The sequence below is a fragment of the Delphinus delphis genome, chromosome 9 (genome assembly GCF_949987515.2).
Source record: "Delphinus delphis chromosome 9, mDelDel1.2, whole genome shotgun sequence".
NCBI lineage: Eukaryota > Metazoa > Chordata > Mammalia > Artiodactyla > Delphinidae > Delphinus > Delphinus delphis.
Window position 1 is genome coordinate 18,654,421 of NC_082691.1, and position 23,775 is coordinate 18,678,195.

Below are 23,775 nucleotides of genomic sequence, written 5' to 3' on the forward strand. Positions count from 1 at the left end.
GAAAATGCCAGTCAAGGAATATTTTTTGTATATACAACAAAAAGTCTTGACACTGTACAAATAGGTCTCAGTTTTAATAGAATGGAGCTTCATTCTAACAGTGTGAAACTTGAATGATATTCATCTGTGCTTTTTCAAAAATTATTGAATGGTTTGTCACCTCTTCTAAATTTTAACATTGACTGTTACCACTATTAGCCAAATAGCGTATGTTTTATGCAATTTAAAACTTTTTCCTCTTTTGTTTCTCGGATAAGCTTCTAAGGAACTCAATTTTCATGGAGTATTTTGGGTATTAAAGACTATCAGCGATACCACGCTGTAGACTGTCAGCTACTATAAAGCACTGAAATTTTAATGTATATAGTTTCAGATGGAATCTTCTGTTTGAAAGAGTTCAGTGTGGTTAGATTAAGGTCAGTACCCAAATTATAAATAGTTTGTTTTCCAAAGATTCATTTAGAAGTAAGAACTATTGGGACCTCCCCAGCAGTCCAGTGCTTACGACTCCATGCTTCCACTGCAGGGGCCAAGGGTTCCACCCCTGGTCGGGGACATTGCACATGCCGCACAGGGTGGCCAAAAACAAAAAAAAATTAAACTAAATAAATAAAAGTAAGAACTATTGCATATCACTATCAGTACTTCCGTGGCGATATGCATTTAGAGTTTGAAAATGATGTCTGGAATAGATGTCTTGCAATAACAGAAATGAGGTTTCTTCTACCAACTCTCCCAAACTGCCTTGCCTAAGAAAAGTAGAAACTTCCCCAGCTCTTCTAAGGCTTTGATGTGAAAAGGAAGGAAGAAAAATCAGCAAGGAAGAGGACCTGAGCATAGAAATCTCAGCTGGCATGTTTAATTGCAGTTGTCCTGTCGCTCAGCTGAATTGAAGGTTTCTGACCTTGGTATCAGTTAAGAACTAGTACGCATACCTCCACTGTAGCGGGTACCCTCACACATACTTATCCCCCTTTCAGATGAAGAAATGTGGGCAGGGTACTGTATATCAGAATACGCATTAGCCCAGTACGCTTCCCGTTGCTTATACCTACCCTTACTTGTTCTTAGGGGCAGCTCTTTAAGTTCGGTTGTTCCATCAGGTATTTGAATTTCCCTTTAAAAACTGAAGCTCTTTGGCTTTCCTTTTTTTCTTTTTGTTTTCTTTTTTAAAGTTGAGAATCAGTTCAGAACTCGAACTTTTTTTTTTAAACTCCATGATCAAGAAGTTAAATATTGAGACAGATATTCTCTGGCATTGGTGAAACCTTAAACAGAATGGTCAGAGAATGAATAGTTGGTATTAATGCAGATGCACTCTTTACCTAAAGGGGGTAATACCTGCTACCTGCTTTCTTCATACTGTAGGTGGGTCAAAGTAAGTCTTTAGAAGCAAGAAAAGGAAATTCATATAGCATTTTTGCTATGTCTAGTCAGATTTCCTTCTGATTTGTATGTGCAAATATTTTTAAACAGTAATTTTTACTCTAATTCCATAATTTCCTGTAACAATAGAAAAATTCACTTAAACTTTAAATTGTCTAAATTTCACAACTTTTGGCAAAGCTATATGGGAAGAGTATCTTATTGGTCCTAAAATACAGAGATATGACATTAGGTGATACTGTTCTTTGTGATTTACTCCTTCTTGTGCTTCTGAGGCTTACCTAAAATCAGGTGACAGTTCTGAAACTATTTTCTCTATATATTTTACCCAAATCTCCTTACCCTCCATCTTTATCTGTTTCCATTTCTTCTCCCCCATTTTTTTTTCTTCTCCCCCATTTTTTTGTTCTACTCCTTGTATTTCTTCAGTATTGAAATGCACTTTTTAGAACATGCCTTAATTTTGTGTTGTCTTATAAGGTTTTTATTATTATTTTAGTTATACTTAGTTTACAGTTAGTTCAGTGAAAAATAAATCTGAATTCAGGGCCCTTGAGTACTTTTGGGTTCAGGTATAGTAATAAAAGACATGAGACTGGGTTTATGTACAACCTAAGGAATCACTTTAAAATAAATTGTATATGTTTCCATCTTGATTCCTGACATATACCAGGAGAATTAGATGGCTGAGATATTTTTTTAAGTGTGCGCTTGTTAAAAGATGAAGGTCCTTGGAGTTTATCTATCTGTGTCTTGCAAGGTTGAAAATAAGGGTAGATAAAAGGTCAGTTTGAGACTTTTGGTATTGGGGGGAATATGGCAAATTTATATTAATGATTCACTTAAAACTATTAGACTTGCTTACGGTTTTCTGATCACTTCTGAAAGTTCTGTTTAAATAAAATGAAACGGGACTTTCCAGTTACTTCCTTTCGACTATTCTTATAAAATTAAAAATGGTTATTAAATTTTATTTGCCACCTTCTACCATAAAAGTGATGGAATATGTTAAATAAGACAGATGCTAGGTAAATAAGTCCTGCTTAGGAAAAAGAAATACAAATGATGATAATAATGTAGATTAATAAATTAATGCAACTTTTAAATTATGTGTCCCTTAACTATTCTAGTTGCTGGAACTCTCTGTTCATATAGGTCTCTCTTTCTGGCTTTTAGATGATCATTCTCCCAAAAATGATACAATGATAAATCTTAACACCCAGTCAGTTCATAATTTTGCTTACGGCACTGGAGTACCAGCCAGAGTAAGATGACTGCCAGTGTCTCAACTGTTACGCAGGAGAGGGTGTTTTATACTGTTTTACCACCAATATCCGTTGACTTTTAAATGCCCCATTACATATGACATGTGATAACATGTATTGAGATTTATTAGTGATGAGGAGTGTCATTTCTAGAATCTAGTAATTTGGGGCAAACATCCAGGCCCCATTGCTTGTGCTACTGGCATCTGGGCAGTAACTGCAAGAGGTAGATGAGAGTTTACTCAAGTAACCTTAGGTATTTATAGCTATTATTTTTCTCCCTCTCATTTCCTCCATTCCCCCAACCTAAACCACAATCACTGTGACTACAACACAAATTCAGGAACTTTGAATGAAATCCCCTCCTTCTACACTTATCCCTTGGGCTGCCCTTTTTTGGGGTTGGTGGGTCTTTTAAAAGAAAAGAGTGGAATGTAACTTTGTGTAGACCTTATTCTTATCTCATTATTTACTGTGTTATAAAACAGCTTTGGATGGTTTATTCATCAATATGGCTCATGGATAATTAGCTCCTTCCTCTTCCAAATTACTTGGCTTAAATTTATTTATTTATATCTTATTTTTAATCTAGATTGTGGAAGGCATGAAGCAAAAAAAATGGAGCATAGAAAATGTTTCCTTTGGTTCTGGTGGAGCTTTGCTACAGAAGTTAACAAGAGATCTCCTGAATTGTTCCTTTAAATGTAGTTATGTTGTAACCAATGGCCTTGGGGTATGTCATTGAACTTTTACTCTTGTGTTGTTAATATTTATGTGTGTATGTTGAATGTACTTATTGAACACAATAGTCCAAGTATAATATGGTCCTGAACTGTTACTGTATTGTCAGGTACCCCTGACCTTGAGGCAGAAACAAAGAAGGAAAAGAGAAGGGGGGTGATAACTTGACTTCAGAAAAAAATGGAGATTTGGGGAAATGAGAGATTATTTAAGAGAGATGATGCAGGTCAATTCATTTCCACTACTTCAGTATATACCTTTGAATCAAAAAGTTGACCATATTTGAACGAGAGTGTCAGCTAACCTAGCCATCACGTATGTAAACACTGTCAAAGAATGTTTTAGGAAGGTGAACTATGACATGTGAGTTGTGTTACTAGAATCGTGTTCTGGTAGCCTTAAAACAAGGGAACCCAAGCTGCAAGCAGCTGAACAACAGTCTCCCTAGCTCTTCATAAGCTCTTGAGAGTCTGTGTATTAAAGGGTGTGTGTAGGGGATCCTAAGAACACAGGGGTTGGTTCCCTACCTTAGTTCACCACCATCTTTCTTTGGCGAGTTCTGGGATCGCCTCTTCTGCTTCTCTTCTTATAGCCATCTCCAGTTGCTTCTTCCTTTCTGATCCTGAAACATTGTGCTCTAGGTTCTCTAGGTCTTCTTTGCTTCTGAGAGTAACAAGGTAATAGAATAAAAAGTAACAAAAGGGAAAGGGTTATGAAATAGGAAAGGCTTTATCATAGTAAACTCCTCGTTCCCTTGCCGCAGATTATATAATTGAGTTGACATAGATTGATTTTTCAGTAACACACATGTGCTGTACTTAGATCAGTTTAAGGGCAAGGCATAATACAAAAGGAGATACCTTAAGGGTCACATTGTTAACCTCAAAGACTTACTACAGATGGAGTATTAGTATTTACACTGGTAAGAAAGGATATCCAACATTTGGATTTTGTTCATACCTTCTTCATCACAGAGGACTCTGTCCTCCAAAACAGGCTAGAGTCTTGTCTCTAAAAGCCAGGTGTGGATTGGTTTAATTATACGTACAAAGTGCCTTAAAATTTATATAAATTAGGTACACACTTTTTTTTTTAATGGGTGTTGAGTGAACATTTCTGATGATTAGTCTTGTATTTCTCCAACTTTCTTAATTTGGATTCCAGATTAATGTCTTCAAGGACCCGGTTGCTGATCCCAACAAAAGGTCCAAAAAGGGCCGATTATCTTTGCATAGGACACCAGCAGGGAATTTTGTTACACTTGAGGAAGGAAAAGGAGACCTTGAAGAATATGGTCATGTATGTATCTATGCTGATTTGGGTTTTTTTTTTTTTGGTTTGGTTTGGTTTTTAAACAGTAGTAGGTTGACTCTTCAGATTAAGAAAGGAAGCTTTTATGTTTTATTTAAAGTGTTTACAGTTGCTGACCTAGCCTTCCAAAATACGATGAAAAGCAAGAAATGGCTAGATAGTAAATATGAGACTTTCACATACATTGGGTGAAATATTTTGTAACATTCCAAAAAAAATTATGGTTTTCTACATAGTGATCAGCAGGGAGTGATTGGTGAGCTTCAGGGAGTTTGCATATATTTGATCTTACTCTTATTGCCAATTAGCAGTGAATCGTTTCTGAACGGGAATAGTTAAGAATACTTAAAGGATGTTCTTCTTAGACTGCTCATAGCTATTTATGTTATAGTAAAACTTTGGTAATTTTATTAGATAAAAGAAGGGCTATCCAAATTCTAAAATGTTGTTAAAGACAATTCCCTTTTTCAAAACAATAGAATCCAGTTCAGATGGTTTTCTTTAGTCTCATTTGATTCTCCCAGCAGCTCTAATGACTAAAAAAGGCAAGTTACGTTATCTTAGTAGTGTAAGATGTGAAAACAGTGAGACTTGATTCAGATTATATAACTAATAAATGGTGAAACCTAGAGTTAACCAAGTTTTCTGATTTTAGTCAACCAAACTAGAAACATTTATAGTATGCTAAAATAGTCTCTCTGCTCGTTAACATACAAAAGTACACTTATATTCCTGAACTCAATAGTTATAAAATTTCTGTTTTTAAGCCACCAGATTGAAAAAGAAAATACTTTTTTAGAGGAAAATTACTCATGAATATTCATATTCTCAGAGGAGGGTTTACACTAAACATAAATACACTAACTTATTACTTTAGATGTTTTTAAACTTTTGATCCTTTATACCACATCACATATTTTGCTTATGTTACTTTTATTATATTCTTTTAAGATTTTGAGCCAGAATTAATACAATATGATTTTTCTGTTTAATGAAAAATATATATAAGTCCCTAAAACTTTTAGAATTAGATTCCTTTATATAGCCTGTTATGCAGTTCTTTGCATAGCCTTCACTTAACTCTTGTACTACCAAGACTTTGCCGAATTGGCAAAGTGACAAAAGTCACTTTAGACATGCTCATAACTATGAGTAAAACAAGGCATTGATTTTAAGAGTATGTGAGTGATACTCGAGAACATTTGAGTCACTAATCAATTTATGATCATCTAGACCTTTTGATTTAATAGGAACCACCTTTCCTCAATAGATTAAAGTTAAATTTATAAAGAAAATGTCACAGCAAGAGCAGTGTGATTTGAAGCAACACAAGGACAGATAAGATTGTTTCAAGATGGTGGAGTGGGAAGACCCTGAGCTCACCTCCTCTCACGGGCACACCAAAATTACAGCTATTTACAGAGCAAATACTGACGAGGAAGACCAGAATCTACCAGAAAAGATCTGCAACTAAAGCTATAAGGAAGGAACTATGACGAGGCAGGTGAGAGGGGCAGAGTCACAGTATAGTCAAGACCCACACCTGCAAGTGGGCAACCCACCAACAGGAGAAGAATATAATTTCAGAGGTTCTTCCAAAGAAGTGAGGGGTCTGAGCTCCACCTCAGCCTCTCCAGCCTGGGGCAGGTCCTGCACCCGGAAGATAAGCCAGCAGGGCTTATTTCGGGACACCCAGGGTGTGGGAAATAAGAGACTCTACTCTTAAAGGGCACACACAAACTTACACATGCTTTGAGACGCAGGGCAGAAGCAGTAGTCTGAAAGGAGCCTGAGTCAGACCCAGTAGCTGACCTTGGAGACACCTTGGGCCCCTCAGCTAGCTGCTCTTGGATCCAGCCCCACTCACTAGCAAGCCAACACAAGCTTCAGGACACCCTGGACCCCACAGCCAGCTGTTAGCAGCTGGCCCTACCTACCAGCAGTCTGACACCAGCCCTCAGGACTTGGCTCTGCTCAGCAGTGGGCTGACACTAGCCCCGGGACACCCCCAGGATTCCACAGCTAGCAGCCTTATAACTCAGCCCCACCAACCAGCCGCGAGCAGTCTACACACAAGGCCTGGCAACCAACAAGACTGGGAGCCAGCTGCATCTACCAGACTGCCTGCTGTAGTCAGTCTTCCACAACAGAAGGACCCAAGCAACCCACATAGGAGGAGCCCTAGAGCAGCATATAGCTCTGGTGACCAGAAGGGATTCACTGCTGGGACACAGAGGAGTTCTACAAAAGGCAACTTCTCAAAGGTCAGAAAACATAACCAGCCTACCACGTACAAGAGTTCAAGATAATGATCTTAAAAATGATCAAAGAACTCATGAAAAGACTGGCTAACCAGAGTGAGAGTTTAGAAGTTTGTAACAAAAAGTCAGAAAATATAAAGAACCAGAGATTAAGAATACAATAACTGAAATTAAAAATACACTAGAAGGAATCAACGGATGAAATGATACAGAGGAATGGATCAGTGAACTGGAAGACAAAGTAGTGGAAATCACTTACGCTAAAGAGAATAAAGAATTTTAAAAAATGAAAACAGTGTAAGACACCTCTAGTACAACATCAAGCAACTAACATTTGCATTGTAGTAGTCCCAGAAGGAAGAGAGAGAAAGGGGCAGAGAACATATCTGAAGACACAGTAGCTGAAAACTTCCCTAACCTGGGAAGGGGAAGCACAGAGAGCCCCAAAAGGATCAAATCCGAAGAGGACCACACCAAGAAACACTGTAATTAGATTGTTAAAAGCAGCAAGGGAAAAGCAACAACTTACAAGGGAACTCTAATAAGGCTGTATAATCTGACTTTTCAGCAGAAAGTCTGCTGGCCAGAGGGATGGCACAATATATTTAAAGTGATGACAGGGTGAAACCTACAACCAAGAATACTCTCTACCTGGCAAGGTTTTCATTCAGATTTGAAGATATCAAAAGTTTTACAGACAACCAAAAGCTAAACGTTCAGCATCACCAAGCCAGCTTTATAAGAAATGTTAATAGGAGTAAACATGATAATTACAAAAGGAAATACCTCATCAGTAAAGGCAGTTATATAGTAAAGGTAGCAAATCAAGCATATACTAAGGAAGTTTAAAAGACAAACAGTAAAATCACCTATAAGTAGTTCAGGGATACACAAAACAAAAAAGATACAGAATGTGTCAAAAGCAGTAATGAGCCTAAATGTAAGACATGATACCGTGAAACTCCTAGAAAAGAACATAGGCGAAGCACTCTGACATAAATCATAGTAGTATTTTCTTAGTCTCCCAAGGCAAAAGAAATAAAAGCAAAAATAAACAAATGGGGCCTAATTAAAAGTTTTGGCACAGCAAAGGAAACCTTCAATGAAACAAAAAGACAGCCTACATTGATGGGAAAAATATTTACAAATGATATGACCAGTGAGGGGTTAATATCCAAAATATCCAAAAAGCTAATGTAACGTAATATCCAAAAAAACAAATCCAATCTAAAAATGGGCAGAAGGACTGAACAGACATTTTTCCACAGAAGACATCCAGATGGCTAACAGGCACATGAAAAGATGCTCAGCATTGCTAATTATTAGAGAAATGCACATCAAAACCACAATGAGGTTTCACCTCACACCTGTCAGAATAAATGGCCATCATCAAAAAGTCTACAGATAACAAATGCTGGAGAGGGTGTGGAGAAAAGAGAACCCTCTTACACTGTTGGTGGGAGTGTAAACTGATACAGCCACTAGGGAGGACAGTATGGAGATTCCTCAAAAAACTAAAAATAGAGTTGCATACGACCCAGCAATGCCACTCATGGGTATATATTCAAAGAAAATGAAAACATTAATTTGAAACCTATATACACCCCAATGTTCACAGCAGCATTCTTTACAATAGCCAAGATACAGAAGCAACCTAAGTGTCCATCAACAGATGAATGGATAAAGAAAATGTGGCACATATATACAAGGGAATATTACTCAGCCATTAAAAAAAAAAAGAAATTTTGCCATTTGCAACAACATGGATGGACCTGGAGGGTATTATGCTATATGAAATAAGTCAGACAGAGAAAGACAAATACTGTATGTTATTACTTGTATGTGGAATCTAAAAAATAAAACAAATGAATATAACAAAACAGAAACAGTCTTACAGATACAGACAACAAATTAGTGTTTACCAGTGGGGAGAGGGAAGCGAGGAGGGGCAGGGTAGGGGAGTAAGAGGTACAAACTACTGTGTATAAAATAAATAAGCTACATGGGCTTCCCTGGTGGCACAGTGGTTGAGAGTCCGCCTGCCGAGGCAGGGGACACGGATTCGTGCCGTGGTCCGGGAGGATCCGGGAGGATCCCACATGCCGCGGAGCGGCTGGGCCCGTGAGCCATGGCCGCTGAGCCTGCGCGTCCAGAGCCTGTGCTCCGCGACGGGAGAGGCCACAACAGTGAGAGGCCCACGTACCGCAAAAAAAAAAAAAAAAGAAAAAAAGAAACTACACATAACTGTACATCACAGGGAATATAGCCAATATTTTACAATAACTTTAAGTGGATTATAATCTAAAAATAATAAATCATTATGTTGTACACCTGAAACTAATATTGTAAATCAACTATACCTCAATAAAAAAATTTTAAATAAAAAATAAAACATAGGATAAAAAGGAAACAACATAATGACAAAAATGTTAGATAACGTTGTATGCTCCTCACCTTCCAATGAGATGGAAAACTTCGGCATAGTAGATTACTTCTGTGGATTTTTCAGGAAAAACTAGAGGCAGATGATTCCTTATTGAGACAGGGATGGCTTTACCAGACTCGAAAGGGAATTTAGTCCTAATTCTCTTAATTGGTCTTTGTTTTATCCTTGTGTGGATCAAATGGATTACACGTATCACTGACTTCCGGAATATACACAGAGTTTTTAAAATCAGTGGCTGTGCATTAGTCAAGAAATCAATTTATGTTTCTGTTCTGGGTTTGGTTGCTTGTTTTCAGTGTTGGCTTTGTTTGCTTGCTTGCTTCTTTAAGGCCAAAACTCGTGATTAGAAAGTTTAGTAAATTCCAAATTGAGAAGTTTAATCGGTGTTGAGTCTTGGCTAGGAATGAGGGAAGGTCTGGCAGGCTTTCCTTGCTGATCTGTCAGTCATGCTTATCAGTGACAGCCATAGTTCTTCTGGGCAACCAAAGCAGTAAGCATCTTCCACCTGAAAAAAAAGAGATGGGTCAACTAGGTTTTTTCATTTTTCCTTTAAGGAACACTGTTTTAAGAATGTACTACTCAGATCATTCCTTTCCATAAAAGTTAAATATCTCTACATCCCATTTTAGATCATGCCTGCTCTACCAGCATTCTTTGTGAATAAAATCATTTCATAATTTGAACAATATCAACATCTCTGTGTATTTAACTAACCTCATTCATCAAAGCATTACTTAAGAATTTTGATAGTCTAATATCATTAAACTTTAATATTGTTATATTTGTGCAGGATCTTCTCCATACTGTCTTCAAGAATGGGAAGGTGACGAAAAGCTATTCATTTGATGAAGTAAGAAAAAATGCACAGCTGAATATCAAACTGGAAGCAACGCCTCATTAAGCTTTGTTTTATGACTGGGTATGTGTGTGCGTGCCTGCGTGTGCGTGTGTGTGTGTTTACGTGCATGCACACACGTATACACCTGTGTGTGTGAGTATGTAATACATAATGTTTATTGTACAGATGTGTGGGGTTTCTTTGTGTTTTATGATACATTTCAGCCACATTATTTGTTGGTTTATGGACATACTGCCCTTTTCATTTTTTCTTTTTTCCAGTGTTTAGGTGATCTCAAATTAGGACATGCTCTTAACCATGTAAAAGATAATTGCTAAAGTAAGCTTTTTAGGGCCCTTTGCCAATAGATAGTAATTCAATCTGGTATTGATCTTTTCACAAACAGAACCAAGAAACTTTTATATATAACTGAAGATCACATAAAACAGATTTGCATAAAATTATCATGATTGCTTTATGTTTATATTTAACTTGTATTTTTGTACAAACAAGATTGTGTAAGATATATTTAAAGTTTCAGTGATTTAACAGTCTTTCCAACTTTTCATGATTTTTATGAGCACAGACTTTCAAGAAAATACTTGAAAATAAATTACATTGCCTTTTGTCCATTAATCAGCAAATAAAACATGGCCTTAACAAAGCTGTTTGTTTTATTGTACAATTTGAAAATTATGTCAGGACATACCCAATAGAATTACTAAACCTCACTGCCCCTTGTAGAATATGTATTAATCATTCTACATTAAAGGAAATAATGGTTCTTACTGGAATGTCTAGGCACTGTACAGTGATTATACACGTTGGTCATTGTATTGTACCAGTGAAATGCCAAATTGGAAAGGCCTGTACTGCAATTTTATATGTCAGATAATGCCTGTGGCTCTAATATGCACCTCAAGATTTTAAGGAGATTTTTAGAGAGAATTTCTGCTTACACTCTAGAATATATACATAAATGTAAAATATTGACAGAAATGGAAGCAGTGTATTTTAAAGTAATTACACTTCTGAATTTATTTTTCCTATTCTATAGTTGATATGACTTAAATGAATTACTGGAATGGGTAGTGAGTGTACTTATTTTTAATGTTTTGATTCTGTTATATTTTTCATTTTTTTCAAAAATTAAATTGGATATTCAATTTTATGGACATCATTTATTAATTTTAAACTGAATCCCTCAATAAATAATGCTCAGGCAAGTTCTTAAATGAAGATAAATTATCCCAAATGAAAAGCATGATGACATGAGTTTGAATAATCTGAACCAGAAGCGGAAAGTTGGCTAAATTCGGTGTTCAACATCAACGTGTTCTAGAGTGATTAAACTGCTAGATTCTGAGTCAGTCATCACATTGGACTAGAGACCAGGATGTTTTAGATGTCCTTTCTGTTCTATGGCAGAGATTGGCCAGCTGTGGCCTGCAGGCCAAATTCGGACTACTCTTTCTATAAATACATATTGTCTATGGCTACTTTCTCACAAGAACAGCAGAACTTGAGTCATTGCAGTAGTGACCCTGTGACCCACAAAGCCTGAAATGTTTATTATCTGGCCCTTTACAGAAAAGTGTGTCAACCCTGTTGTAAGAAAAGGAGTGTGCCTTGAGACGGAGTTTTTCCGCTCTTTTGTCTTTTCTCATTTAAGAACCTGATATTAGAAGAGTATTTAGAAAAGCTTTAACAACATGACATTAAAAGTGAAATTTTAAAAATGGAAAAGCCATAAATCATTTGGCCTAAACAGTTACATGAGAAAATATTTTATCACTAGAGTAATCTAATTAGAAGCGAGTTATCTTTATTAAACATCTTTTATATGCATTATTAAGAAGAATATGGGATTTTGCAGATGATTCTAAACACCTGTCTAATGAGAACAGTAGGCATCATTCACACTTCTAGTAAGAGTTTTCATCCTGTAATCCCTGGTAGAAAATAATTTTAAGCTGATTTATTATTTTTTAAATCTAAGTAAAGAGTAGGAGTATTAAGAACACACCTTTCTTCACAAAATATGCTAAGGGGCTTATAGAGAAGAAAAAGAAACTATTACCAATAACAACTTTGATAACCACCCATAATTTTGATTTTGCTGAAACACTGCAATTATACTGCAGATAACAGTCTTTATACACTGTGGATTTCAGCCGTTTCAGAGTATCTAGAGGAGTTTTATTTTAAAACTTTCAGTGAATGCTAAAATCTGTACATTTGTACATGGCCATAGATTGGGGGATGGAATGATTAACTCTGTTAGCTCTTAGCCACTTGGAATTGATGAATCCTGAATCTCCATCACGTAAGCACTTAGTATTTGGCCATCCCCATTCTGAGTAGAAACTGGGTGACATAGATATCAAATAGGACTCTGTTGTGTCACCCTTAAATTAGCCTGACTCTTGCAGACAAAAGCAAATGGCATGTGTGGGTTTGCTCAAGTCATTAGATTTGCAGTTTACAACAGTCAGTCCCCCTCAGTTCATAATATCCTGAAGTATTATTTGTATTTTAAATAGGAGATAGGAGTTCTGCGTTAAGACTCTTTATTTGTACTCTATACTTAAAGTAAAATGGTTTTAATGATTATCCCTTATTTCCTTTCTTGAAATAAATTGTCATGAAAAACATTTTATAATGAAATCCATCTTGGAAAACTAGAAAGAGAAAAATGGCAAGGTAATTATTGTTCTGTTTGCCATAATTTAGAATTCAAACTTAAACAAGTATTTTGTAGTTTTACATTCCTTTTTAACCCATCTAATGGAGAATGTCAGCTTTTCTCCCAAGTTGTATGTTAAATCAATCTAATATGTATTCAACATCAAAGATAAACATGTAATAAACATGGAAATAAAGTTTAGCTCTATTAGTGAAATGTTAAATTTGACTGTGTGCTTCAAATAATGGCATTTACAGAGTTACCTTTTTTAGGTATTCTTCCAGTTCAAAGAATTAGAGAATGAAAGAGGGAGAAACATCTAGGATGCCTTACTTTCTGCCTTGTGCACTCTATGGCAGTGCCTTTTACTAAGGACACTGGAGGAAGATCAGATTTGGGGGCAAAGAGCACAATTCCTCAGGTAAGATTTGAGATGCCTTTGAGACATTTAAATGTGGATTTTAGGTAGCTGGAGATACTGATTTGGATATGAATGTGATGTATAGATGGTCATTGGAGACTCAAGAGAGGATGCTTCTCTAGGCAGAGTATAGAGTATGGCATGGCAAACCACAGGCTATAGGCCAAATCCAACCCACCATCTGTTTTTGTAAATAAAGTTTTATTGGAACAGAGCCATGTCGATTAAACTATTGTTCATGGCTGCTTTCATGTCACAGTGGCAGAGTTGAGTGGTTGTGACAGACCTTATGGCCTGCAAAGCCTAGAATAATTTATTATATGGCCCTTTAAAGAAAAAAAAATGTGCGGATCTCTGCTATAAGAAGAGAGGGCCCAGGGCAACACCATAGGCACTCTCAAAAGTTTTAAGTGGCAGATCAGCAGGCAAAGGAGACTGACAAGCAGTAGCTAAAGAAATGAAAGGAAAACCAGGAGGAGGAAAGTCATGGAAGCCCAGGGAAGGGCTTTTTTTTTTTTTTTGCACAGGTGTTGAATACTGCTGAGAAATCAAGTAGAGTGAGGGATTTGAAAGCATCTATTGGATTTGACCTCCTGGAAATAACTGGCAGCTTAGAGACATGCCCTTCCAGGTAGTAGAGGAGGTAGATGTCAGAAAGAAGCTACCCTTTGCACAGCTCCCAAATGTTGGAAGTGTGAAGGAGGAGAGAATGAGGCAACAGTGTGTCTCCCTTTCCCTTTTTAGGTACTGCTTTATCTCTGAGAAGGACCCAGGAAAAAGGGAGAAGTGGAAGACCAGAGAGTCAAAAGAATCAGCATGGTACTGGGTTCCAAAGAAAGTGGAGGAGGATGGGGTCCAAAGGATTGGCTTCCGATGGACAGAGTGCTTTTAATCTAGAAGAAAGGAGAGGCTAGTGCGTATGCAGGCTTTGGTTTTCTCTGAAATTTGAGACCAGGGCAGATGGTTGAAAATGCAAGTTTTAAAACAGTTATTGTGGAGAGTAAAGTGCCCAGAGGTGTTGGGTCCTCCACACCATTCTGTAGTTCCCCAACTAGTTGGTGATTGAGAACTTACACTGAAAATTTGCCTCTTGTGGTTTTATTTTTGTTGCCCTCCCTAGTAACACCCTGATGCCTAGGTACAGATGCGCAGAAAATAGAGATAACTTGGAGTTTTGCCAGATAAGTCTGACTAGAACAAAGGACAATAACTGAATAATTATTAAAATTGAGTTGTTGAAAAGGGTCCTACGGTACTTACACTGAATAGGTAAGGACGTCAAGGCAACACACAGTGTTGGGAAGACAGTAGACAGCCCAATGGACAGTCTGACGACAGCTCTGGTCTACTGGGAGTTGTTGAGCAAGCAGCTTGGGAAGGACAGAAAATGCTAGCCTGAGACCAGGATGCCTGGATTAGTGATCTGAGAAGAGCAAGTTCGTGGTGTAGTACGATCCAAGGCGTGACCTTGCAGTGGCTACATGAAGTTAAGGAAGATCACTGGAGACGAAACAAGATCACAAAGCCTAAAAAGACAAGTGGGTTGGACGGGTGGACATTAAGATCATCCAGAGTCATAGTGGAGAGGAAAACTAAGTCAGGTGGCAGTGTGTTCAGTGAATGAAGGGAAGGGAGCAGGGGGCAGCAACAAGGAGGGGTGTGAGCCTCAAAGGGATCAGGCAGTGGAGACCGCTGACGCAGGCAAGCCTGCAAGAGGAGGAGCTCTGCCTCCTGGAAGGGTCCAAACATGCGTGGACGAGTAACAAACTGATTAAAAAGTGCTTTGTGTATTGCCAAAGGCTTGATGTCCTTTACCAGATGCTTAAGCACTATTTGTTGAGTTAATGAATAGACGGAAGGAAGGAATGATCTCGGTTTAAAATTTCTTGGTTTTGCTAGCTTGCTGCAGCATCCCCTTTCAACTGACATAGGGCCCAGTGTTCCAGCCTTTAAATACATTTTTGAATTTTTGTTTTTAATGTTTTAAGAGTCACATTTTCTTTTTTAAAGAAACCAAAGCATTCTGCGCCAGTTAAAATCGGTCACCTCTTATTCAGGTTATTCCCACCTCAAATTATTTTATTTTATTCAAAAGTTTCTCTAATTATTATTTATTCCCCCCAGAGACAACTCTATCTTAATTGGTTCACAGTTCTTCATTCCATTAAAACTTATTTATTTGTTATTCCAGCAAAGAGAAATATATTCTTGAATGGAATTTTAGACTCACTCCAATTACCAACTTCACCAAAATTTTTTTTAACTAACATGAAAATGGGTCCTTGGTAATCGAGAATTTTGCCTGCGTGCTCTCACGTGGGCTGACTGACCCCTCACCTTATTGGTATATACAGGACTCTTGGTGACTTAGTTGGTATATTCACAAGGGATCTTTTTACCACTTTTCAGGGCTCATACTGTTCTCTTGGCGAGTAGAATAAGCTGTCAATTGACTTTTCTACCAGTTTATAGCATAATCTTTGCAGAAAAATACAATTTTGGTTTACATTGATTTATGTTCATCCCAAAGAAGCATCTTTCTTTTGTTGGCAGCAAAATACTATTAAAAATATAGTTATCCTGACTTACTTTATTTTCTTTATAATTATTATAATTGCCTACTGAGCTGTTACTTCTTTGAGGTAAACTAGGGAAGACGTTCTGCAGTTTTTATTAAGATGGATGGATCAGCTGTTGGGCTGAGGAGCCCTGCTGATGGACTGACTACGAATTTAGTTCTTTTTAGCTCTTCCTAAGTAGCCTGAACTCTGAGCCTGGGAAAAAACAACTCTTAATCTTCACCCTCTCCCTTTCTAGTCCTTCCTCCTCAGCCAACAAACATGTTCCTGTTTCTCCAGTCCTTAAAAAAAAAGTCACTCCCTGATAGCACCAGCTTAGTCGCCCTTCTCCCTTTCATATCCAAACTCTGTGTACACTTCCTCTCCATTTACTGCCTCACTTGCTGTTCATCTCCCATCTGGTTCTCATCCCTCATTAAACAAAACAGACGCCTCTTGATTGTCAAAGGAATATGTTTAGTTCTTATCTTACCGGAGGATCTCCCCTGCATTTGCCACTGTTAGTAATTCAGTCCTTGAAACTGCTTCATCTTGTGCTGGAACAGTTCAGGTGCCTTCTCTCTCTGGGGCTCTTCTTCACACACTTTTCAATTTTGGTGTGTCCTGCTTATCTCCTTATTTATCTCGGCTGATCTCAGCCACTCCTGCTCTCAGCAATCACCTGTTTATTCAAGCCTCCACGCATTTCTCTCTCTAGCCCAGACTTTTCTACCTGTGATGCATTTCCACCCAGATACCTACTCACATACGACGAGGCCAAACTTATATTCCTCCTGATTCTCTACCTCATTTGGGGGTTCAGCCAACCGCCCGAGCGAGAGTTCCCTCTCCATTACCCTGCACATGTCCTCAATTACACATTCCTATTGATTTACCTACTAAATAATGTTATAATCTGTCTTCTCTCCCACTCCCACTTTAGGCGCACAAATCTCTTCCTGAAGCAATACAAAACATATCTAACTAGATTTTACATCCTTAGCCGCCTCCCCCCGCTGCTGTGTACTGCCAAAAAAGTGTTCTAACAAAATCGAATCATTTCAGTCCCCTGCTTAAAGCATTTGGTGTTGTCTTTAGCCCACGATAATGCTCAGAATCCAACCTAACCCACAAAACCCTCCCTGATCTGGCCCCTGCCACACACGCAGCCTCATGTCTTGCCCTCTGTTTTCTGTGCCAGCATCACCTACTTGCTCTGCCTACACACACTCCTGCACGTGCACACACATCACACCATTTCCCCACTCCTCTCCTTACTTATGCTGCATTTGACTAACTCATTTTAGGTGTTAGGTGGTAACACCCCCAAGAATCATGCAACAGCTCGCTCATCTGCCATCCCCACCCCACATGCCCTTCCTCTGGCCTCCACAGGTACTGAGTGTATTTCTAAAACAGCTCTTACAATCCATGGTTCTGGGTCCTGCATGAGGAATATAGAATGGTGTTTTATTTATCTGTATCTCCTGCATTCAGTACATTTAAATGTTTGTTGAATAAATGTCATTAAGATGAACACTTTTCCACAGTGTTTTGGTACCCTTTGTAGTACCCTGAACACTTTAATAAGTGTTGAAAAATAAACAAACAAAAAAAAACAAGTAGAACGTTTTACTAAGTTGTTTTTTTAAACACGGATAACTTTTTCAAAGCATGTTCACATATTACTGTCTTTTTGGAAAACCCTTAGAGTAAATTCATGAAGTGTTTGTTTCATCAAAATATAGGTTAGAAAACTAACATATAAAGAGGATAAATTATTTGCCTAAGATTTCCTTGTATGTACTTAAGTAGTTCATAACTTTCCTTGGACCTTAGACCTCTGAGACTGTGCTTACAGCTGTGGGCCTTCTTCAGAGAAAAACTCTTATTTGCAAATAAAACATTTTGCATATAACTTAAGGGGGTTTCTACACAGACTCCACCATGAGAACTCCTAGTTACGGGCAGACGTCGGAGATATTGCGGGTTCACTTACAGACCACCTCAAAAAAGCAAACGTCACAATAAAGCGAGTCTGGCTCGCTTTTGGCTTTCCCAGTGCCTATAAAAGTTATGTTCAGACTATACTGCAGTCAGTTAAGTGCGCAGTAGCATGTCTAAAAAGACAATGTACATACCTTAATTAAAAAATATTTTATTGCTAAATTCTAACCATCATCTGACCATGTAGGGTTGCCACAAACCTTCAATTTGTAAAAAAACAAGCACAGGAAAATAATGATGTATGCCTGTAATTGCAGAGCAGAGATTAAGGGTGCTCTCTACCAAATGCCCTTCCCTCTTTATTTGAACGTCTACTGGTGCTCTTAGAAATTTTAAGGTTTTAATCACCTTAAAATCACCTACAAATCATTGTTTTTGTAACAAGGCAAAGTAAGTAAATGTGATTTCAATTCAACTCGCAAGGGGTTCTGCAGACTTCATTGATGCAGATTCCAAAATTGGTGGCTATTTTAAATGTCTCTTTCACAGATGGAGAAACAGAATCTTCTCTGTAAACCAAGCAACACCAAACTTCTGACAAAAGCTTTCTCTGTATTTTTATAACTAGACGATTCTGTTTCCAGACATGTAAACAGACTAGGTAATTCTGACTGCCTTCCACTAAAAGCCAACAAAAACTAATGGGTAACTTTTTTTTTTTTGTATTGAACTAACAAACATCAGCAAGAAATGACTAGGTCAAAATCCAAGTGAAAATGGGATGTGGAATAGAGAAGCAAGTACGGAAGGTACTTTTGTCCCGGGGCATCTACCAAACCTGAGGAGTATGAGCTTCAGTTTCCAGGGCCCGACGGGACATGCGAACAGAAATCAAAGACCCTTTATAAAGCAGGTCCTGCAAAGGGCTACTTCCGGATGATGGTGAACCAGGAGTAAACCTTTACCCCAACACCACTAGGGCCCTGCAAGAAAAGTTGCTTTAGCTCTGGGCAGACCGAGTTAAGAAAAACCTCTGACAAACTGTCACTGCAAGCTAGCCCTTGCACCTAGTTGCAACCCAAATTCACACCCTGTACATGTTACAAAAGCCTCAAGCTGTAAATTTAGATTAAACTGGACTGGGGGAATTCCCTAAATGCTGGCCAGAATGCAGATCCTCTGAAAGGATACTGTTTCATCCTAAGCCTCAAAGGACTCCCAAAATAATATTCTAAGGAAAATGAGCAACTCAAAAAGTAATCACACAAGGAAACAGGACACCATGAATGAGAGTGACCCAAAAAATCCAAAAGTTTCAGATACGGAAATTATGAGACATAAAATATGCATAATATTTTTGTTAATGAAATAGCTTGAAGCTACTTGGAATAGGAAATCTTTTTAATAACAGATTTGAAAAAGGGATTAATGGAATTTGTATAAATAAAAAATACAGAAACAGATTATCAGATTAGACAGCCATAGAGGGAACCAAAGGGAAGACAGGTCGGAAGGAATTATTCCGAACGCAACACAAAACAAATGGACGAAATCAAAAAGAAGGTAAGCAACATGGGAGAGGGGAAGGGCCTAAGGTATGTCTAATCAGAGCTCTAGAAGAAGAAGAAAGAAAATGGGGTAGAAGCTATATTTCAAGATCTGAGGGTTCAGGATTTACCTGAACTGATAGAAAGCAACAAGTGAAAGATTAAAGAAGCTCAGTGAATCCCAAGCAAGATACACTTTAAAAAGCCACACCCAGACATGTTATAGTGAAAGTGCAAATCAACAATAGTACACTAAGTGTCTTAAGAGCAGCCAGAGAAAAAGAGATTGTGGGAATTCCCTGGCAGTCCAGTGGTCAGGACTCTGTGCTCTCGTTGCTGAGGGCCCAGGTTAGATCCCTGGTCAGGGAGCTAAGATGCCACAGGCTGCAGTGGAAGCCAGGAGACAATGCGATGACCTAAGAGGAAATAATTACCAACGTAGAACCCTACTCCCATGAAATATAATTTTCAAGAATGAAGATACATTTTCAGATCACCAAACTCAAAGGTTGTCCCTAGCATACCTTCACTAAAGAAAATTCTAAGAGATGGATGAAGAGCAATAGAAGTAGTAAATATATATGGGGCAACTAAACAAAATTGACTGTATGAAACAACGATGGTGTCTTATGGATTTAAATTAAATATTTAAAATCTATAGGCATAGCATAACTCAGGAGCAAGGTAAATGGAATTCAGTGTTCTACGGCACTTGAATCGTCAGAAGGTGGTTAAACTTATTGATCAATTTTAGACTTTGGTTAAGTATGTATATTGAATTAGTAGGAATAGGAACAAAGTATGTTACTTTCAAACTAACAGGAAAAGATCAAAATTTTTCAAAAGGTGGCCAAAAGTGAGAGAAAAGGTAACAAAAACAAGGGGGACAAAAACAGCAAAAGAATAATAATAGGATGCATGCTACATACATTCAATATATATAACATATGTCAATAGTACATAAACACATCCTACACAAACACACAATCAGTTAAAAGAATGTTTTTTTAATCCAACTATTTGCTGCTTACAAGAGACATGTCTAAAGTATAAGATGCCGAAAGGATGAAAATTTTTTTTTAATTAAACAGTTTACTGAAAATAATTGCTGCTATTTACCTTTAAATCAGAGGACTTGTTTGCTTGGGATTTCTGAACAAGGCGGGCTGAAACTACACATTACATCACTGGGCTCCCAAGCCGTGCCAACCAAGTGTGGCACAAGGAAGAGAGCCTCTCTGCTCTGGCTCAGAGCTGTATTTACCAAGCTTTGGGGATAATATGTACCTCTGGCAAAGAGCTGTCTCCCCTCAGATTATGCTGATGCCCAGGAAGCCACATTTAGGGATGTCAGTGGATGCTTTACTGCAGGAAAAGATGCATCTGAGAAATAGTGCCTCCTGTTTATTTTTGTCCTGAACCCTTTAGCTTCCCATGTTTGTATTTTTCAACTCTACTGTCTGTATCTTTGAGCAGTGTTTACATGCATTCCCCTTTGCATCAGTAGGTGGAGTAGGAGAGGGTAGGGTAAGAATTACCTGTGGGGCTTTTCTGAAACATACACTTACTCCTGAACATCTGATACGTTCCTGGATATGACAGTTACAAGTGTCTGTGTAGTTTGTTTCTTGTTTTGTTTTTGTTTGTTTCTAATTTTTTTTTATTGGAGTATAATTGCTTTACAATGTTGTGTTCGTTTCTGCTGTACATGAAGTGAATCAGCTATAAGTACACCTATATCCCCTCCCTTTTGGACCTCCCTCCCACCCCACCCCCATCGCATCCATCTAGGTCGCCACAGAGCACCAAACTGAGCTCCCTGTGCTGTACAGCAGGTCTGTGTAGTTTGGATAAACCACCAGAGAATTCATAAACACCCATCATCTCTGGTTGAGACTCACTGCTCTATATAAACCACTACCCAAATATTGATGCAGAACTATAAGCACTTTACAAACCTTATTACCTCCATCCTAAAACTTCACCAGCAGTGTCCTTTCTGCTTAGAGAACAGGGCATTGTGAAAGATGGCCAAGAATGGTTCTGTGAGGTTTATACAACTTGACACCACCCTAGCCTGCCTGAGGAAACAAAGGTCACAGCATTTTTCCTACAGGGAGGAAAGAGGACAATGACTTCAAACCACCTCCATCTAGTAACAGCAAAACATGTCCTTTCGCAAGTGAAACAAAAGCAAAAATAAACAAATGGGTCCTAATCAAACTTAGAAGCCTTTGCACAGCAATGGAGACCGTAAACGAAACAACAAGACAACCTACAGAATGGGAGAAAATATTTGCAAATGATGCAACTGAAAAGGGCTTAATTTCCAAAATATACAAACAGCTCATACAGCTCAATAGCAGAAAACAAACAAACCAATTAAAAAATGGGCAGAAGACCGTAATTGACATTTCTCCAAAGAAGACATACAGGTGGCCAGTAGGCACATGAAAAGATGCTCAACATTACTAATTATCACAGGAATGCAAATCAAATCCACAATGAGGTATCACCTCACATCAGTCAGAATGGTCTACAAATCATCTGTCAATACAATGCTCATCAGAAAGTCTACAAAAAATAAGTGCTGGAGAGGGTGTAGAGAAAAGGGAACCCTCCTACAATGTTGGTGGGAATGTAAATTGGTGCAGCCACTGTGGAGAACAGTATGGAGGTTCCTTAAAAAACTAAAACTACAGCTACCATATGATCCAAAAATCCCACTCCTGGGCATATATTCACAGAAAACTCTAATTTGAAATGATACATGCACCCCAATGTTCATAACAGTACTATTTAAAATAGCCAAGACATGGAAGCAACCTAAATGTCTGTCAACAGATGAATGGACAAAAGTGTTATGCGCACACACCCATATACACACACAGACACAATGGACTATTACTCAGCCAGAAAAAAACACTGAAAATGCCACTGGCAGCAACATGGATGGACCTAGAGATGATCATACTAAATGAAGTAAGTCAGAGAAAGACAAATATATGATATCACTTATATGTGGAATCTAAAACATGATACAAATGAACTTATTTACAAAAGAGAAATAGAGACATAGAAAACAAACTTGTTACCAAAGGGGAAAGGGGGTGGGGGAGGGATGAATTAGGAGTTTGGGATTAGCAGACACCAACTACTATATATAAAACAGGTAAACAACAAGATCCTGCCGTAGAGCACAGGGAACTATATTCAGTACCTTGTAATAAACTATAATGGAAAAGAATCTGAAAAAGAGTAGATGACATATATAAAACAGAATCACTTTGCTGTACACCTGAAACTAACAACATTGTAAATCAACTATGCTTCAATTTTTTTAAAATGTTCTTTCCTCTCCTCTTCACATATGATAACCTGGAAAAAATTAACCTCTAAAGAGGTTTCTAACAATAATTTCCATGTACAAAAGAGATCTAGGTCTATGCTATCTATGTTCTCCACAAGGGGCAAGTATTGCTGTTGTTACCAAGAAATGACAAAAAGCATTTCTGATAAACAGAATTACAAGTGCTGGCCTCGTCAGCCAGGACAGCGAGGTGCCCAGGACTCCTCTGGAAATGAGTTTTTCCAGCCGCTGAAGGTAGGTGAGGAGAGCTTTCTGCCACTGGGAGTCACTAGCCCATTGAAAAAAACAGGATCCCAAAGCTCACAAGCAACTTCATTTAGCATTGTGTACGTATGTGTACGTGTGTGTGTGTGCACGTGTGTGTGTATGTATATGCACAGAGAGGGAGAAATACCTCATTCCCTGTCAGCTAGTTTTGAAACTAGGAACAGAGAACAAAGTAATATATGTGCCACAAACAGTTAAAAAGCTATTTCAGTGCCATGCTATATCCAGGGACACATTAACTCTTAATAGGCAAAAAATATAGCTCATTGGAATAAATAACTACTTTGGCAGGCCCTTATCTGTTTCCCCACTAGATGCTATGCCCTGTGCTGGCAGGCACAATGCCTGACCTTCTGGCCGCGCATGCCTGTCTCAGGCCTAAGTTGGGGCCTGACCCCCGGAAGACATTCACCAGGTACCTGCTGAGCGAATGGCGCTTCATAATCCTACAGCACTCACTTCTTCCTCCCTCCATCCCTCATGGTCCAGCCACATCTCACCCCTCCACCTGCCTCTCCTACTCCATGCCCCCAGGTCCTCGTTACCTGGAGCCAAATACTCATGCTTTTGAAGGCAAAAAGGTCAGTGGGAATGGGTCAACCATTCAAGGAGCCCTCATTCATCTGCATCTTGTGGGGAATTCCAGACTAGAATTTCCAGCTGCTTTATGCAAAAAACGGTCAAATGAGATCGTTCCCCAACAGACCCCCAGATTACTACAAATGGTACAA

General features: G+C 38.3%; 1 protein-coding gene across 2 annotated transcripts in view; it reads left to right on the plus strand.

Moving 5' to 3' along the window:
* The window catches only part of NAMPT (nicotinamide phosphoribosyltransferase), a 41,490-nt gene extending 23,865 nt beyond the window's left edge, over positions 1 to 17,625 (plus strand). The window contains exons 9-12 of one of the 2 annotated variants that reach the window (XR_009520592.1): positions 3,244 to 3,384; positions 4,557 to 4,691; positions 10,201 to 13,355; positions 14,100 to 17,625. Coding sequence is in view for 1 of the 2 variants with exons in the window: in XM_060020264.1 (XP_059876247.1) it covers positions 3,244 to 3,384; positions 4,557 to 4,691; positions 10,201 to 10,311 (387 nt within the window). In the remaining variant the exon portion in view is untranslated. Of the gene's footprint in view, positions 1 to 3,243; positions 3,385 to 4,556; positions 4,692 to 10,200; positions 13,822 to 14,099 lie in introns of those variants that run through there. The other variant, XM_060020264.1, reaches the window with a different exon arrangement.
* Positions 17,626 to 23,775: the final 6,150 nt, after the last annotated feature.